The following is a 20504-nucleotide window of genomic DNA, read 5'->3' as shown; positions in this document are numbered from 1 at the left end:
ACAAGAACACACACAAACAAAATTCTACAATTTAGAATTTTTAAATTTCATTCATCTTAATTCTTATTTTAAATGTGGAAATTACAACCATATTTATACTAATTAAAATATTAAATGAAATGTCACAATATTTAATTTTATGGCCTTTGAGTTGTTCAAATAAATTTTCAACTTCCAAATACTGCATCCCTTCAACTTCTTCATTTGATTAAATTCTAATTTCTTGGTTTGTATCGTATTGCGAACTTTGTTGTATATGCATATTGTTAACTGTCAACAAAAGTTACATTTTTTAAGGCTGTAATATTTTTTCACTTGATTGTGTATTTCTATCGACCAGGTAAATTTTCACTTAGAAATTCTCCATGGAAAATTATTTTTGGATTTGGTGCTTAGACAATAGTTGTTTTTTTTTTCCTTATGTTTCATTATTTTAAAAAACACTATCATCTAAATTTCATTCCTTAAATAAAATCCAAAAAATTCTTGAATAGTTAGACTCAATTAGAACACTTTTTCTCTATAGAAGACGATATTGATTTCTTAATTACCATTTTACTACTTTATAATTAACTTGACGGGTATACTTACATTTTACACCAAGTTTTTGGCCATACATGGTGAAAAAAAATTCAAATTTTAACATCTTAGCTATTTCTTTTCAAAATAATAATAATAAATAAATAAATAAATAAATAAAACACATCTTAGTTGTAATTATGTCAAAAAAATGACAATTGTGATTATTCATGAATTGATTTTGGTTATTCTTTTTTAAGATAAAAACAACAAATAGAAAAAAAACAAACAAACAAAACAAAAGACTAAAGGAGGCTTTAATTATGTAATTGCAACTACCTTTTCTCCTCCCTAAGAAAAAAAAATATTTCTCTAAATTTCATCTATATATATGTATTAATCAAATGACCCATAGGACACAGTATTGGGTAAGAACAAAGAAATTAAAATGGCCAATAACTCTTGTCTCATTATTGTCTCTCTCATTGGAGTTCTTTTGTTCCCTAACAACGTGGCATCATCTACTGATGTCGTTTCCATCATCTGTCAAAAAACCTCAAATCCACCATTTTGTTCAAGTGTGTTGAAAGTTGCAGGCACTACAGATTTAAAAGACTTGGCTGTATACACCTTAAACTTCGCCCATACAAATGCTCGCAAGTCTTTGACCCTAGCCAGCTCACTAGCAAAAACCACCCTCAATCCTCAACTTAAGCAACGATATTCGACTTGTGCTGAGAGCTATGACGAAGCTATTGTTGATATTGAAAATGCCCAAAAAGACTTGGCACTTGGTGACTTTAACGGTGTCAATATTGTAACTTCTGGTGCTATGATAGGGATTGACGATTGCCAAGATAAGTTGGCGCAACCACCAAAGGATACGTCGTTGCTTTTGAAGAATGGCAAGACTCTAAATGATATATGCAACATTATTTTGGTTATATCCAATCTTCTTTGAGGGCTATGTACTTTTGAGATTTATGTACTCCCTACATTTAATACTTTCAAAATTTAATCTATAATTTCATAAGGTTTTCCTAATCAATCTTTTCTAATAACTTATACCGTTTTCTTTAGATAAAGTCCTACGACGGAATCTAGGAAATTTAGGAGTCCAATTTCCTGTAACCCTTGAGGTGAGGGATCACATATTTGGGAGTCCAAGATTTGATCCCAATAAAAAATAATTTTAATTAACGTTTAAAAAAAACACATCTCTTTATTAGAAGGCTATTCCGATGACGGATTTTGAGAAATTAGTACAATTTTCCACTTTCTTGAGATGTGAAGAAAAGGAAATGTTTTCTCAATATAGTCTAATATAATTGATGAATTTTCTTCCACCTATTTTAGGGGATTGTTGCTTCAAATATGGGAGTAATGAGAATAAAATAAGACATCATTTTAAAAAAGGATTTAAAAATTTTTCAAACAACATTTTCAATTTAGGTTTTGAAGGAAAAAGAAAAAATATTAGCCACCATTTTTGCAGGTGTTAAGGGGTGCTAACACCTTCCCCTTACACATTTAACTCCCAAACTTAACTCTAGTTTTCACAGATAATTTTTTTAATGATTTTATTTAAAAAGTGTTTACTATATTTCGCTGCCCAATCACATCGCAAAAAGAATCGGTGGCAACTTTTAGTTTGTTTTGAAACTAACCATTTTGAGGATGTCAGCCGCTCCGTGTCGTCTCGTCTCGGGCACGTGGCGACAATAATAAATGTTGGAAAGTCGTCTACTTTTGATATTATGTGGAATTGTGCATGGTTGAAATGAAATTATTAAGAAAATCAAAACATTTGAACATCTTTGTCTCTCGAATTTAAAACTTTACTTTTTTTCTTATGTTTCATTATTCTAGAAAACACATCATCCAAGTTTCATTCTTGTGCTAAGAGCTATGATGAAGTTGTTGGTGATATTGAAAATGCCAAAAGGACATGGCCATTAGTGACTTTAATACTGTCAATATTATAACTTCTGGTGCCATGATAGAGATTGACGACTGTCAGGATAAGTTTGTGCAGCCACCAAAGGATACGTCGTTGCTTTTGAAGAATGGCAAGACTCTAAATGATATATGCAACATTATTTTGGTTATATCCAATCTTCTTTGAGGGCTATATACTTTTGAGATTTTTATCAAAGAATAATATGAAATTCATTTTTTAAAGTATTAACATCACAATGTGATCGGTGTGACTGGAATTGATTATTTATTTTGGTTAGTTTTTAGATGATAAAAAAATCAAGTAATAGATAATTCTAACAAATTAAAATAATTAAATAAAAAATCAAATTTAAAATACAATATTCCAAATAGATTTGTATTTTTTTTTTTTTTTGAAAAAGATACAAATGGGTCATAGGTGCACCCCGACATCTCCTAATAGACTTATGTTAATAGAGAATTCCAGCAGATAGAAAAATTAGTAAACTTTAATATATTTCATAAATAAAAATTTTCACTTAGAAATTCCCAATAGAAAAATTATTTTTGGATTTGGTGCTTAGACAATACGTAAACACTAATAAACCGAAGTTGTAGCAATGAAATTGGAGATTTATCACCAAAATAAGTTTTTAATTTTTAATTTCATAAAGAGATAGAGAAGCCAACTTCTAAAATTGAATAATATGTCCACCGCTAAACATGATGATTTCTACCACTAAATTCTTTTAAAGATTAGATGTAATTTATGGATATAGGAGGTTTGTAAAATCATTGATATTTGGAAGTTAAATAAAAACATTATTTCATAATTGAAGTTGTGGATCCAATCCACGACTCCGATCGAATATTCCACTGTCATGTGTCGTCTTTTTACCATATGTAATTATATTTATATTCCATAAATAGTAACGTAGAATGTGAGTTTTCTTAATTTACTAACAAATTGTTTTTGGTAACTTTTTCTTTTGCCAAACTTAAATTTTGGGTAATTATATATAAAACTATCATATTTACTTTCTCATTACCTAAAATAATTTATCGTATGTAATTATATTTCTTTCATAAATAATAACATAAAATGTGGGTTTTTCCTAATTTACTCATAACAAATTATTTTTTTGTAACTATTTCTTTTGTTAAACTTAAAATTTGGGTAATCAAGCTAAATAAGAAGCAAAATCAATTATTTCAATCTTTTTTATTTATTTTTAAATATGCACTCAACAAATTAAAAATTGCAATCTTGAAAAAAAAAACATTTACATCTAATTTAAAATTTAAATTTCAATCAAATTGTAGGAAAAGGATCGGGTTACAAACTTATCATTTTTATTTTTACTCAATTTCTAATTTCTAAACTTCGTTTTTTCTTTTGCGACACCAAATTTTTAAGAAATATAGCATTGTTTTGGGTCACAAAAACTTGAATTTCATTAAGGAATTTATACAATTTCTATTTAATGGGTGCATTTTAAACTATTTAAAAAAGAATCAATATTAAAATTGTAACCTTTGAAATAAGCTATACATTTTTAAAACAAATAACAAAGTTTTGACTTTTATTATTATTATTATTATTATAAATGTTGCGAACTCCTATACGGATACCGACTTTCTTTTTCCCATTTTTTAAATTCCTTTTGATACTACCATTTTTGTAACGACCCAACTTTCCGGACTAAGCTGAGGTCATTATTCAGTGCTTATACTCGACCACAAAACACAAAATTCATAACGGACCGGTTACGATTCATTAAAACGTTAGAAATATTACAAAAACAGTTTCGGGCCCTATTTTAAATCACAGTCACGAAAGTTTCAAATAAAATACTCAGGTCATCAACTCAAAATCACAAAACCAAATATTCTAACAAAATACATCAGCGGAAGCATAAAGAAAACCAGACGCGTGCATATGGCCTTCACGCATCCTTCCTGCCTCTCGTCGGTCTGCCCCTCGCTGTACCCTTACCTGAAAAGTTAAAGAAGAGAAAATGGTGAGTATAAATATACCCAGTAAGGGACCCACTACCGGGCTCGTTAGGGAACAACAGTTAACTTCCTATGTAGGGGTACCCTACGTAAACAGTCTAGTGGTTCCGTAGAACGCACACATCAGTCTCGTGATCCCGAAAGATGCACGTATCAGTCTAGTGACCCCGAAGGATATAGCTATCAGTCTAGTGATCCCGAAGGATGCACATATCAGTCTAGTGATCCCGAAGGATGCACATATCAGTCTAGTGATCCCGAAGGATGCACATATCAGTCTAGTGATCCCGAAGGATGCCCGTATCAGTCTAGTGATCCCGAAGGATGCCCGTATCAGTCCAGTGATCCCGTAGGATGCACCTAACCATAAGGTACACTACCCTATAGATGAAGCTAACCGTTACCCCCAGTCCATATTACACCGTCTACAACAGTCACACTCCGACAACATTCATATTACTAATTCACCATAGGCTTTGCCAACCAGATAGTATAGATTTAAAAAATTACATCCTCAGTTGCTATATGCATTTCCAATTTACACATCCTTTGTGATATTCCTTAGGTCCAGTCAACTAGTCAAATCAGAATCGGACTCATAGTCCTTCCACGACAACACTCCATGATCAACATCCAGACAATAGACTACCACACACCTAACCTTAAGATTGTAAAGTCCATCAGCATACAATTCCAGTCCACAACGTAGCCCATTGACATAACTACAATATACAGAACATCCGGGCATCGATGTCTATCCGCAAACAACTCCTTACACCCGATGGCACACAAGCTACAACTAGCGATCACGTTACCTTTACATTAGACAAGAGCATAACAGCGATACTTAATAGTCAAACATGCATCAATTCATTCAGTACCGTTACTAACGTGTAATCCCCTGTGGATTACTACGTTTCCAGCCTCGATCCGAGGTCTAGTAGTAGGAAAACTCTTACCTGATACTTGATTATGCCCCTCGATCGAGTCCACGCGCAACGGATCCACCTAAACGAAAACACAAGGGTCTTAAACGAGGATACTAGTAGAAGTCATTTTAAATGGCCCTAAGCAACATCCATTGACTTACCCGAGGAAAGGAAAGCTATTTCCAAATTAACTTGCCGTGGGGTCGTGAACTTGAGCGTCAAACCCCTATTACCTTCAAGGAACGAAAGATGGGATCCGGTCTTACTCCAATATTCAAACTCGAAACGATTATAGCAACGTTGGGTAAATTACCAAAATGATCCTTACCGAAGACTCGCCGTGACCCGAAGTAGAGGGAGAAAATATGACCTAGGTGGCTCGGCTCGGCTTGGCTCACCCTCGGCTCGGCTCAGCTCACGACCTGGCTCGCGGCTCAACTCGGCTTGGCTCGGCTCGCGGCTCGGTTAGCGGCTCGGCTCGGTCTTCGGCTTGCGGCTCGAGTCGGTCTTCGGCTTGCGGCTCGCGGCTCGATCTTCGGCTTGCGGCTCGCGGCTTGATCTTCTGCTTGCAGCTCGGCTCAGATTCACGAGTCGGGTCGGTTTGGATGAGGGTTCTCGGGTCAGCTTACAAGAAGAAAAATCCGCGACGGATGGCGATTGGCGGATGGAGGTTTGCCGTCGGCTGCCCGACGAACGACGCGGCGGATGGCGGCTGGACGCGGTCGGACGAAGGACGCACGGCGGCGTCCGGTTACTTGAGATCGAGAGGGAGGTCGGGAAAGATGGAACCGCAGCGGACGAAGTTGAAGTTGAAGAAGTTGCCGACGATGGAGACGGAAATGGAGACGGAACGTGACGGAGGAGATGGGGACGGAGGCGAAGGCGTGTGTGACGGAAGAGAGATGGTGGGAGGCGGTGCTGAAGAGAAAAGAAAAAGAGGGGGCTGCGGCGGCGCGAGGAAGGAGACGAAGAGGATGAAAAAGAGGGGGTGCCGCGTGTCAGGGGCATAATTGTCCAACGTATTATTTACCGTTGGTCGTATGCCCGAATACTCCCAAATTACTTTATCTTTATGTCTTGAAAGTAGTTTAGGTTAATTCTTTCGTTTAGGTGTCGCCGAGTCATAGTGTGACATTTCGGCTTTTTCATATGCAAGCCTGCCAAGGCCAAAATTCTCAATATGTACTATAGGGGGTACATGACTAAGTCCGAGCCCCGCCCAAGCCTTGTCGCACTCTTTGCATGTTGAGTTATTTTCCTTGCAATTGACAGTCTTCAATGCTTTCTTTATGACGTTTTCAACTATTTACTTTCTCTCTCCCGTTTTATAAAAACATTTTTTCAAGAACGGGAAGGGAGGCTACGTCATACCGCGAGTTTGACCACGGATTCCGATTTTCGAACGGCTGACTTGCTGATTGAGCTAAGCAAGTGCCGCACAATCGTGTTGAGAAGTTACGATTGTGACAAAGTGGTATCAGAGCCAAGTTGGCTAATTGACGATTACACCGAAGCATGTCATCGTCGAATCCATCGGGCAAGGCCCAGAGAGACCGACTAGTAGAGATAGAGGAGCAGATGCTCTACCTAGTCGAAGTTCCCGACTCCATCCGCTACTTGGAGTCTCGTTTCGACGGAATTTCTGAGAAAGCTAACATGATCGATTCGGTAGCTGGCCGTGTCGAAGGGTTGCCAATAAAAGAGTTGTTGGCAAGGGTTGACGCCCTAGAAGAAAACACCAACGCCAGAAGAACTATTAACTACGAGCGTGGGGAGAGTTCTTCAGGTTTTGCTGCCCACATGGAAGAACGCGTCAGTGAGCTTGATAACACTCAGAAGACACTCTTAGAGATGATAAACGGCATGTCGGAGGATTTTAAAGTCACCCTCGATGTCGTTAGAAATGAAATCACAGACGTGAACGCAAGGCTGAGTCTCACGATGCGAGCAATGGCTAACCAAGCTCCAGCTGGAGGAGCAATTTCGGTTAGCAAAGTAAAAGTCCCAGAACCAAAGCCCTTCTGTGGGGCAAGAGATGCTAAGGCCCTGGAGAACTACATTTTCGACCTTGAACAGTACTTCAAGGCTACAAACACTGTCGCCGAAGAAGCCAAAGTGACATTGGCAACGATGCATCTGTCTGAAGATGCAAAGTTGTGGTGGAGGTCCCGATACGTAGACATACAGGAAGGACGTTGCACTGTAGATACGTGGGATGCCCTGAAGAGAGAACTCCGCTCGCAATTTTTCCCCGAGAATGTGGAAATCCTGGATCGGCGAAAATTGCGCGATCTAAGACACACTGGCGAGATTCGGGAGTACGTGAAGCAGTTCACAGGGTTAATGCTAGACATCCGGGATATGTCAGAGAAAGACAAAGTTTTCTACTTTGTCGAAGGGCTGAAGCCGTGGGCGAGGGCCAAGTTGTATGAACAAAGGGTCCAAGACCTCACGTCAGCATATGCAGCAGCCGAACGGTTGTTCGACCTGACAAGTGACTCTCAAGATGCGAGGCGTAATCAAAGTTTCTCACCAAGAAGGAACAGGGATAGTCGCCCGAGCTCTCCCAAAGCTGTCGGGGGAGACAGACGTTCTGGTAAGGACCGCAAACCTTACCAGCCAACCACCGAAAATACATGGCGGAGGCCGAATGATCGAAGCCCAACCAAGCATCCCCTCAGTTGTTTCATATGTCAGGGGCCCCATTTGGCAAGGGAATGCCCGAACAAAGTCGACTTCCATGCGTTTCAGGCCTCACTAATTGCGGATTCAGACGATAAGTCAAATCGTGCTGAGGATAAAGCGGACCTGGTAGATGGAGGCGAGAAGACTCGGATTGGGGCCATAAAGTACATGTCGTCTCTGCAGAAAAAGTCAGGGGAGAGACATGTACCAACAAAAGGGGGCCTAATGTATGTTGACACCTGGATCAATCAAAGACAGACTAAGAGCACAATGGTTGATTCTGGTGCAACCCACAACTTTATTACAGAGGCAGAAGCCAGACGTCTAGGGCTCCGTTGGGAGAGGGATTCAGGAAAGATGAAAGCCGTGGATTCCATTGCCCTACCTATCGTCGGATTGGTGAAGCGAACGACGATAAAGTTGGGAGGATGGAGAGGCCCCGTAGACTTCGTGGTTGTAAAGATGGACGACTTTGATGTAGTGCTGGGAATGGAGTTCCTCCTTGAACATCAAGTCATTCCAATGCCCTCAGCCAATTGTCTAGCGATTACCGGATCTTTCCCCACGGTAGTGCCAGTAGAGATTCATCAGCCCAACGAGTTTAAAATGTTATCGGCCATGCAACTAGACAAGAGTCGCGCCCAAGAGGAACCACCATCGGTGGAGATCCTGCTTGGGGCGTTGGAGAAGCCGAGGGAGACAGTCCCCAAGGACACTCTGGGTGTTCCAGAGAAGTGCCATGGTGTGATGCCAAGTAATTGGCCCAAGTCCTCGTCGAGGCGAAGGAGGACCGACCATGGGATAGAGCCGCCGTCAGAGGCAAAAGCGCATGCGAAGAATGCTTATCGCATGGCGCCGCTGGAGTTAGCCAGACTTCGGAAACCATCAAAGATGCTGTGGAATACAGGATTTTGTAGATCTGTACAAGCCCCTTATGGAGCCCATGTCCCTGCCCTGAAGGAGAGGGACAAAAGCCTACAACAGCATATTGACCGTCGTACCCAGAGTAAGCTCACGGTCCGGCGTAAATGTCCACTCCCCATGCTCACGAGGCGGGGGGACTACCCACGTGGAGTGAAGCATCTCCCAAAGTCAGACGGCCGACCGAGGCAATGTCGAGTAAGAACAACGGAGGCAAAGGGACTCGAGAAAAATTGTGTCACTAGGCATGAAGCCTGCGAGTTCCCCGTGGTGCCGCTGGGTCTTACTGATGCCAAGGGAGGAAAGTATTGTTCTGTGCAGGGTCGGGTAAGCGTGCCGATTCATGTGGGGGAGTGCCACCAAGGTGGGTCGTCGAGAGAAGAAGACACTCAGTGGAGCGAGAACCTCGAGTGTCAGGTCGCCTTCAATGGTTCGTAGCAAAGCATGATCGGGGGGCCAAGTCTTGGGGTCGCCGATGCGACCAAGACTCCTGAAGTCGAAGCCGAGCAACTCAGCTGTGTGCTCGAAGGATACCTGCATCATTGTGTTGATGGCAGACAAAAGAATTGGGTTCAACTGCCGAGGGTAACCCAATTCGGTTATAGTGCTCAGACCGACTCGCTGATCAAGAGAAGTCCGTTTGAGATTAAAGACAAGAGGCATTCTGTATTGCCGCCCGTCGCTGATGGCCCCTATCTACGGGACCGCCCTTAAGTCCATCGAGTTGGAGAAGAATGTGAATAGATGGCCAACATCGCTCTAGTGTGCCTAGAAGAAGCTTCAAGGCTGATGGAGGAGAGGGGAAATCAAAAGCGATGCCCTCTCGAGTTCGAGGGGAGGACCAAGCTTCCAATTGACGGGCAACAACACCGTATGATTATCTGTCAACCTGGACCTGGAGGAAGACGGAGAAGCCGAGGAAGCCCTTGCTGACAGAGTAAGGACTTGTAGAAGGCCCACGAGGGAGATACATAAATTCCTGGTGAAGCGGAAGAAGCCCTCGTGGAGGTAACCAGCGGAAGACCTGTCGAAGACTTTGAAGCGTGGGTGCAGAAGACCAAAGAGCTCCAGCTTCGCCAGTTGACGAGGACGTCAACCGTTTGAGTGGGGGAGAATGTCAGGGGCATAATTGTCCAACGTATTATTTACCGTTGGTCGTATGCCCGAATACTCCCAAATTACTTTATCTTTATGTCTTGAAAGTAGTTTAGGTTAATTCTTTCGTTTAGGTGTCGCCGAGTCATAGTGTGACATTTCGGCTTTTTCATATGCAAGCCTGCCAAGGCCAAAATTCTCAATATGTACTATAGGGGGTACATGACTAAGTCCGACCCCCGCCCAAGCCTTGTCGCACTCTTTGCATGTTGAGTTATTTTCCTTGCAATTGACAGTCTTCAATGCTTTCTTTATGACGTTTTCAACTATTTACTTTCTCTCTCCCGTTTTATAAAAACATTTTTTCAAGAACGGGAAGGGAGGCTACGTCATACCGCGAGTTTGACCGCGGATTCCGATTTTCGAACGGCTGACTTGCTGATTGAGCTAAGCAAGTGCCGCACAATCGTGTTGAGAAGTTACGATTGTGACACCGCGCGCGCCTTTAGGGTTCTTTTTTTTAAAAAAAAAAAAAAATATATATATATATATATATATATATTAAACAAAATAATTAAATAAAACAATAATACTATTATAAATAATAAAAGAAAATATTAAATAATAATTAAAATAAAATTAATAATACAATATTAATATTAATTAATTAAAATAATATTAATATCACCTAATGAATATAATATTCAATAAAAAAAAATAAAGGTATTATTATTAAATTTTAATGATAATAATAATAATGATAATAAGATAAATAATATTATATTATTATTTCATCATCTACAAAATTTTAAAATCCCGAAAAATTCACATAAAATGCTAAAATTTTACCTCGAAATTCGGGGCGTTACAATTTTATCCTTATTAAAAAAAATCACCTTGTACTAGAGAGAAGAATTTCTTTCTGTTTTTAAGATGATCGAAGAATATTAAAATAAAATTTGTTACATTACCTAATTTAAAAAGTTGATGGTAACTAAAATAACGTTAAATATTGTATAATATTTATTTATTATATGCGAAAGAAATCCATATTTAAAAAATAATTTGAATTTAATTAGAGATTTCACATGAATTCATGCACGTGTTTTTCAACTAATTTAACTGAAAAAGATTGAAACAATAGTTACGAATTATCTTTTCCTAAAACGAATGTAGGCAACAAAACATTTCCAAAACTAAATATGCATTTTAATGATTATAGAATCAAAAGTTATATAATTACAATCGTTAAATGAAATTAATTATTAAGAAAATCAATACATTTGAACATCTTTGTTTCCTGAATTTAAAACTTTAACTTTTTCTTATATTTCATTATTTTAGAATACACGTCACATATGAATTTCATTCCTTAAATAAAATCCAAAAAATTCTTGAATAGGTTAGACTCAAGATGATGATACTTGATTTCTTCACCATCTTATTGCTTTATAACTTGACCGGTATACTTACACTTTACACCAAGTTTTTGGCATCATACATGGTCAGAAAATTAAAATTTTAACATCTAATTAGTTGAATCTTTTAAATAAATAAATAAAACCGATCTTAGTTGTAATTATGTCAAAAAAATTGACAATGTGATTATTCATGAATTGATTTGGGTTAACTTGTTGAAGATAAAACAAACAAACAAAAGGCTGAAATAGGTTTTTTAATTATGTGACTAACAACTTTCCTTTCTCCTCCCATAAGGAAAAGACCGTTTCTCTAAATTTCATCAATATATATATGTATTGATCAAATGACCCATCTCAACGAGGACACAATATTAGGAAAGAACAAAGAAAATAAAATGGCCAATAACTCTTGTCTTCTTATTGTGTCTCTCATTGGAGTTCTTTTGTTCACCATCATTTCAAATGTGGCATCATCTAACGACGTCGTTTCCACCATCTGTCCAAAAACTTCAAACCCGCCGTTTTGTTCAAGTGTGTTGAAATCTGCAGGCACTGCAGATCTAAAAGGCTTGGCTGTATACACCTTAAACCTTACCCATACAAATGCTCGAAAATCTTTGACCTTAGCCAAGTCACTTGCAACAACCACCACCAATCCTCAACTTAAGCAACGATATTCGTCTTGTGCTGAGAGCTATGATGAAGCTGTTGGTGACATTGAAAATGCCCAAAAGGACTTGGCACTTGGTGACTTTAATGCTGTCAATATTGTAACTTTTGGTGCCATGACAGAGATTGACGACTGTCAGGATAAGTTCGCGCAGCCGCCGAAGGATACGTCGTTGCTTTTAAAGAATGGCAAGACTCTAACGATATATGCAACATTATTTTGGTTATATCCAATCTTCTTTGAGGGCTATGTACTTTGGAGATTTTTATCAATAAATAATATGAAGTTGAATTGTTAACATATATAATAACACTACAATTTGATGGTGATTGGAATTGATTTTGTTTAAACTTTAGAAGAGGAAAAAAAAATCAATCAATAGATAAGTCCAACAAATCAAAATAACTAAATAAAAAATCAGACTCGAAAGATAATATCTCCTATAACACAGATCGACGTATATTAATAGGTAATTCTAACAAAAGAAAAATTACTGAAATTTTATAAATATTTTGTTATATTTAAAAACAATCGTTAAGATAATTCACATAATATAATCTCTTAAGGAATGAAGCATTTTAAATATGTTTAATGTATATACTATTCTTTAAATAAGATCGTTTAATGTATATATAATTAAAGTAATAATTAAATTAAAAAATAAAAATAACCAAATAAAAAACATCAAATCAAACTTAAATAATTTATTTAATTCGTTAGATGTGATATAGTTACATTAATTAAAATTTAAAGAACAAAGAAAGGAAAATCATTAATTGTACATTAACTTATAATTCTATTAAAGTGACCCATTCCAATTTCAGTCTTGGAACCTGTAACGACCCAACTTTCCGGACTAAGCTGAGGTCACTACTCAGTACTAAGATTCGACCATAAAGCACAAAAACTCATAAAGGACCGATTACGATTCATTAAAAACGTTAGAAATATTACAAAAGCAGTTTCAGGCCCTATTTTAAATCACAGTCACGAGAGTTTCAAATACAATACTCAAGTCATCAAACTCATATCACAAAACCAACTGACCTAACAAAATATATCAGCGGAAGCATAAAGAAAACCAGACGCGTCCATATGGCCTTCACGCATCCTTCTTGCCCCTCGTCGGTCTGCCCCTCGCTATACCCTTACCTGAAAAGTTAAAGAAAAGAAAGGGTGAGTATAAAATATACCCTACATAACAGTCTAGTGGTTCCGTAGAACGCACATATCAGCCTCGTGATCCCGAAGGATGCATGTATCAGTCTAGTGATCCCGAAAGATACACCTATCAGTCTAGTGATCCCGAGAGATGCACATATCAGTCTAGTGCTCCCGAAGGATGCACATATCCATAAGGTACACTACCCCATAGATGAAGCTAACCGCTACCCCTCAGTCCATATTAAACCGTCTACAACTGTCATATCCCAACAACATTCATATTACAATTTCGCCATAGGCTTCGCCAGTCAGGTAGTATAGGTTTAAACAACTACATCCTCAGTTGCTATATGCGTTTCCAATTCACACACCATTGTGAAAAATCCCTAGATCCAGTCAACTAGTCAATCAAAATCGGACTCACCGTCCTTCCACGACCAAACTCCATGATCAATGTCCAGACAAAAGACTACCACGTACCTAACCGTAAAACTTTAAGGTCCATCGACATACAATTCCAATCCACAACGTAGCCCATTAACATAACTATACTATACCGAACATCCGGCATCAGGGTCTATCCGTAAACTACTCCTTACACCCGATGGCACACAAGCTACAACTAGCGGTCGCGTTACCTTTACATCAGACAAGAGCATAGCAACGATACTTACAAGTCAAACACACATACATTTATTCAGTACAGTTACTAACGTGTAATCCCCTGTGGATTACTACGTTTCCAGCCTCGATCCGAGGTCCAGTAGTAGGAAAACCCTTACCTGATACTTGGTTATGCCCCTCGATCGAGTCCACGCTCAACAGATCCACCTAAATGAAAACACTAGGGTTTAAACGATGACACTAGTAAAAGTCACCTTTTTAATTCATTCGAAACAACAACGTCGGCTTACTCGAGTAAAGGGAGCTATTCCCCAAATGAACTTGCCGTGGGATTGTGAACTTGAACGTCAAACCCGTATTACCTTCAAGGAACGAAAGATAGGACCCAGTCTTACTCCAATATTCAAACTCAAAACAGTTATAGCAACATTGGGTAAATTACCAAAATGATCCTTACCGAAGACTCACCGTGACCCAAAGTGGAGGGAGAAAAATATGGCTTAGGTGGCTCGGCTCGGCTTGGCTCACCCTCGGCTCGGCGCGGCTCACCCTCGGCTTTGCTCGGCTCACGACTCGGCTCGCGGCTCAACTCGGCTTGGCTCGGCTCGCGGCTTGGTTGCGGCTTGGTTCGCGGCTCGGCTCGTTGCTCGGTTCGCAGCTTGGCTCGCTGCTCGGCTCGGTCTTCGACGTGCGGCTCGGCTCGGTCTTTGGCTTGCGGCTTGCGGCTCAGCTCAGATTCACGAATCGGGTCGGTTTGGATGAGGGTTCTCGGGTCGGCTTGCAAGAAGGGAAATCCGCGACTGATGGAGGTTTGTCGTCGGCTGCCCGATGAACGACGCGGCGGATGGTGGCTGGACGCGGTCGGACGAAGGATGCACGGCGGCGTCCGGTTACGTGAGACCGAGAGGGAGGTTGGGAAAAGACGGGACCGCGGCGGACGAAGTTGAAGTTGAAGAAGTTGCCGACGATGGAGATGGAAGTGGAGACGGAACGCGACGGAGGAGATGGGGACGGAGGCGAAGGCGTGCGTGACGGAAGAGGGATGGTGGGAGGCGGCGCTGAAGAGAAAAAAAAGAGAGAGTTGCGGCGGAGCGAGGAAGAAGACGAAGAGGATGAAAAGGGGGGGTGCGCGCGTAGCTTAGGGTTTTAAAAAAGTAATATTATTATATATATATATATATATATTTAAATAAAATAATAATAATAATAATAATAATATCAAATAATGAATATATATTAATTAAAGATAAATGTATCAATATTAAATTATAATGAATAATAATAAATAATAATAATAATAATAATATTATATTATTATTTTATCACTTACAAAATTTTAAAAATCCCGAAAATTCACAAAAAATGCTAAAATTTTACCTCGAAATTTCGGGGCGTTACATTCTTTCCCCCTTAGGGAACTTTCGTCCTCGAAAGTTTTATTCCTCGAACAGTTCGGGATACGGGACCTCATGTCATCTTCTCGCTCCCATGTGGCCTCTTCGACACGGTGATTCTGCCATAAGACTTTAACCAAAGGAATTTCTCTATTCCTCAACATTTTCACCTCACTAGCCAGCACCTCTACGGGTTGTTCTGTATAGCTCAAGTTTTCATCAATTTCTAGTGGTTCGTAATCCACTACGTTGGATGGATCTGGCACGTACTTCCTCAACATAGAGACATGGAACACATCATGAACTGTCGAGAGTGATGGTGGCAACGCCAAGCGATAAGCTACAGGGCCAATCCGCTCCAGAATCTCAAACGGTCCAACAAAACGGGGACTCAGCTTTCTTCTCTTTTCAAATCGTAAGACACCTCTCATAGGTGCTACCTTTAAGAACACCTTGTCCCCTACATCAAACTCAAGATCCTTCCGTCTCACATCTGCATAACTCTTCTGCCTACTCTGTGCGGTAAGCATACGTGATCTAATTTTCTGTATCGCTTCGTTAGTAGACTAAACTAACTCAGGACCCATCAATCTCTGCTCACCCACCTCACCCCAGCAAACCGGGGATCTACAACATTTGCCGTACAAGGCCTCAAATGGTGCCATGCCAATAGTAGCCTGATAACTGTTATTATAAGCAAATTCCATCAAATGCAAGTGGGAGTCCCAGCTACCTGGAAATTACAATGCACACGCTCGCAACATATCCTCTAAAACTTGGTTTAGACGCTCAGTCTGATCGTCAGTCTGTGGATGGAAAGCTGTACTAAAGTCTAACCTCGTGCCCATAGCAGTCTGCAAACCCTTCCAGAATTATGAAGTGAAACGGGCATCTCTATCAGAAACAATCGACACTGGCACTCCATGTAATCTCACAATCTCAGACATGTACAGTTGTGCCCACTTACTAGTAGTATAGGTGGATTTACCCGGAACGAAGTGCGCTGATTTCGTAAGTCTGTCCACCACAACCCAAATCACTGTAAAACCCCTCAGAGTTCTTGGCAGTCCTGTAATGAAATCCATGGACACATTTTCCCACTTCCATTTCGGTATGCTCAAGGGTTGTAATAAACCCGCTGGTTTCTGCCTTGGTGCCTTAACCTGATGACACACCAAGCATTTACTAACAAATTCTGCTACCTCTCTTCATGTTACGCCACCAATAAACCCGCTTCAGGTCCTGATACATCTTCGTACTACCTGGGTGCATGGAAAATGGGGAACTGTGAGCCTCAGATAATAATTCTGTTTTAACCGCACTATCTGATGGCACACAAAGGAGTCTCTCAAACAAAAGTCCACCATCAGAGGATATGGAGAACTCAACCGTCTGCCCTGCCTCTGCTAGGCCCCGCTTCTCAACCAAATAAGGATTGTTACTCTGAGCATCAATGATCCTTTGCCTCAAAGTCGGCTGTACCGTCAAGTGGGCTAACTGCATAGTGACTGCTCCCACTGACACTGCAATCTCAGCCCGCTCAAGATCTCGATGCAATGGGGCCTGTCGGGTAATAAGTGCTGCTGAATGTGATGCCTTTCTACTAAGACCATCAGCTACCACATTTGCCTTGCCTGGATGATACAGTATCTCACAATCGTAATCCTTCACTAACTCAAGCCATCTTCGCTAACTCATATTCAATTCCTTCTGAGTAAAGAAGTATTTCAAGCTCTTATGATCCGTGAAGATCTGTATCTTTTCAGCATATAAGTAATGCCTCCATATTTTCAAAGCAAAAACCACTGCTTCCAACTCTAAATCATGTATAGGGTAGTTCTGCTCATGACTCTTCAACTGACGAGAAGCATAAGCGACTACCTTACCTTGTTGCATCAAAACACAACCCAAACCCTTCTTGGAAGCATCACTATAAATCACAAAACTGCCAGAACCATCTGGTACAGTAAGAACCGGTGCGGTAACTAGCTTCTGTTTAAGGTTTTGGAAACTGTTCTCACATGCCTTGCTCCAAACAAAAGGAGCTCCCTTCCTGGTCAACTGAGTAAGAGGAGTAGCTATACGAGAAAAGTTCTCCACAAACCGTCGATAATAACCTGCTAAACCCAGAAAGCTACGAACCTCACTGACTGTGGAAGGTTGGGTCCAACTGGTGACTGCCTCTATCTTAGTTGGATCCACAGAAACTCTTGCCTTAGAAACCACATGGCCTAGAAAGGACAGCTGCTTCAGCCAAAACTCGCATTTCAAGAACTTTGCATACAACTTATTATCTCGAAGTGTTTGCAAAACCATACGTAAATGCTCCTCATGCTCGGCCTCCGTCTTGGAATATATCAAGATATCATAAATAAACACGATCACAAAAGTGTCTAGGAACTCCCTGAACACTCTGTTCATCAAGTCCATAAACACTGCCGGAGCATTCATCAAACCAAAAGACATCACAATAAACTCATAGTGTCCATATCTGGAACGAAATGCTGTCTTTGGTACATCACCATCCTTAATCCTCAGCTGATGATATCCCGACCGAAGATCAATCTTAGAGAACACTGTAGCTCCCTGTAACTGGTCAAATAGATCGTCGATCTTGGGCAAGGGATATCTGTTCTTAACGGTTACCTTATTCAACTCCCTGTAGTCAATGCATAGACGCATCGATCCATCCTTCTTAACAAATAAAGCTGGCGCACCCCAAGGTGACACACTCGATCGAATGAATCCCTTATCGAGCAACTCCTGTAACTGCACTTTTAGTTCTTTCAGCCTTGCGGGGGCCATTCTGTAAGGGGCTCTGGATATAGGAACCGTGCCCGGCTCCAACTCTATGGCAAACTCAACCTCTCTGTGAGGAGGTAACCCTGGAAGTTCTTCAGGAAAGACATCCGGATAGTCCCTCACCACCGGTTCTGATGACAGGGATACATCGACCTCTCTAGTATCCACCACGCTCGCTAAGATACCCCAAGTACCCTGACTGAGCAGTTTACTGGCCCTGATGGCTGAGATTACCTGAGGCATCGACCTTGACCCTTCTCCCTTAAATTTAAAACTGGCCATCGAGGGAGGGTTAAACGTTACCTCCTTACGGGAACAATCTATGCTGGCATGGTTAGCGGCCAACCAATCCATACCCAGAATTACATCAAAGTCGAGCATATCCAGGACTAACAGCGTTACTTCAATCACATGGCCTGCTATCTCAATCTGGCATGCTTTCACCTTTTCCTGCGACAACATACACTCCCTAGAAGGAGTAGACACTGATAGAACATGGTGTAGGGGCTCTACCTCTAAGCGGGCATGCAACACAAATGCAGAAGAGATAAAAGAATGTGACGAACCCGAATCAAACAAAACTAAGGCGTAATGCCCCAATACTGAAAGCGTACCTGTCACCACCGTGCCTGCCCTCTCACCCTCAGTCTTGTTGGTAGCAAAGACTTTACCCTGATGTGGAGCACCTGCTCCCTGATTCTGCGCATTCCAAGTAATCCTCATCGGGCATCTGTCAGCTGTATGCTCCTCTTGCCTACACTTAAAGCAAGTCCTGGTCCCAAATAAACAACGGCCCAGATGGTGCTTCCCACAAGTGGTACACAACGGCTTCCCCCTGGCAGCTTCCCCTGCCTCAAAAGGTTTCTGCTGGGAGCGGCGGAACTCACCACCTGGTCTGAAGTTCCGCTGTGGCACTTGAACAAGCTGCTGCTCAGCCTTCCTCTTCTGTCCCGAGGTCGAACCTCTACCAGCGGACTTAGACGAGTTAGCCCTCTCCTGTAAACTGAGATCCATTGCCAGGTGCAGTGCATCGACATGAGTAGCGGGTCGGAAAGCTCGAACCAAACCCTGAATGTCCAGTCGAAGGCCTCTAACAAACTTATCAACTCTGGCCGCCTCGATCGCTATCATCTCGGGAGCGAAGCGGGATAACATGTCAAACTCCGCATCATACTGCTCCACTGTCATGTCACCCTGCTCTAAGTTCAGGAACTCCTGCCGCTTGGCATCTCTCAAACTAGCAGAGAAGAATTTCGCATAGAAACTCTTCTTGAACTGCTGCCACGTAATCTGACCCACATCACCCCCTAGCATTCTCTCTGTAGTCTCCCACCATGCAGTACCTCTGTCTGTTAACATGAAAACAGCACACTGAACTTTCTGATCCTCAGGGCATTTCATATACCGAAATATGGTCTCCAAAGACGATAACCACAGCTGAGCCCTGGTGGGGTCCTCCAAAGACCCATCGAATGTCATGAGGTTATACTTCCTGAAATCCCTCAGGTGCTTGGCCTCTGCCGACAACTGATCCGGCACGACCTGGGGCACAACTGAAACTGGAGCCGGAGCTGGAGCTGGAGCTGGTGCTGAAGCTGGTGGGGCAGGCTGCTGCTGCTCCCGCTTCTGCATAATCAAATCCCTGAACCTCTGCTCCATAGCTGCTAGGTCCGCATGAGTAACTGGCGCAGCCGGGTCAATGGCTTGGGCTACAGACTGCACCTCAGGTTGAACACGTCCTGCTCCCCTTCCTCGGCCTCCTCGGCCACCCCTACGTGCACCTCTCCTTGGCGGCATTTCCCTAACAACCACCAATGATCCCTTTAGTCATAAGTGGTAATTAACTTCGCAGTTTAACTTAGGTAAGGTAATGCATATAGAGTTATACATATAATTTCATGAGAGTGTACCTGACGAGTGGCAAGGATCATTTTAGCCATAAGGACACAAAACACAGACTCACATCATAAGTCAGTCTACAGAACCTAAAACTTAGGCTCTGATACCAACTGTAACGACCCAACTTTCCGGACTAAGCTGAGGTCACTACTTAGTACTAAGACTCGACCACAAAGCAAAAAAACTCATAAAGGATCGATTACGATTCATTAAAAACGTTAGAAATATTACAAAAGCAGTTTCGGGCCCTATTTTAAATCACAGTCACGAGAGTTTCAAATACAATACTCAAGTCATCAAACTCAAATCACAAAACCAACTGTCCTAACAAAATATATCAGCGGAAGCATAAAGAAAACCAGACGCGTCCATATGGCCTTCACGCATCCTTCTTGCCCCTCGTCGGTCTGCCCCTCGCTGTACCCTT

At 41.1% G+C, this 20504-nt stretch overlaps 1 protein-coding gene across 1 annotated transcript; it reads left to right on the top strand.

Moving 5' to 3' along the window:
* Window positions 1-967: 967 nt before the first annotated feature.
* LOC127143970 (pectinesterase inhibitor-like) lies at window positions 968-1480 on the top strand. Its single transcript, XM_051079280.1, has one exon. It carries the CDS (start codon window positions 968-970, stop codon window positions 1478-1480), a length of 513 nt encoding a protein of 170 aa, XP_050935237.1.
* The last annotated feature ends 19024 nt before the right edge of the window (window positions 1481-20504 follow it).

Source organism: Cucumis melo, chromosome 11 (assembly GCF_025177605.1).
Source record: "Cucumis melo cultivar AY chromosome 11, USDA_Cmelo_AY_1.0, whole genome shotgun sequence".
Taxonomy (NCBI): domain Eukaryota; kingdom Viridiplantae; phylum Streptophyta; class Magnoliopsida; order Cucurbitales; family Cucurbitaceae; genus Cucumis; species Cucumis melo.
The sequence above is the reverse complement of the archived record's forward strand: the minus strand, read 5'-3'. Positions and strand labels throughout refer to the sequence as shown.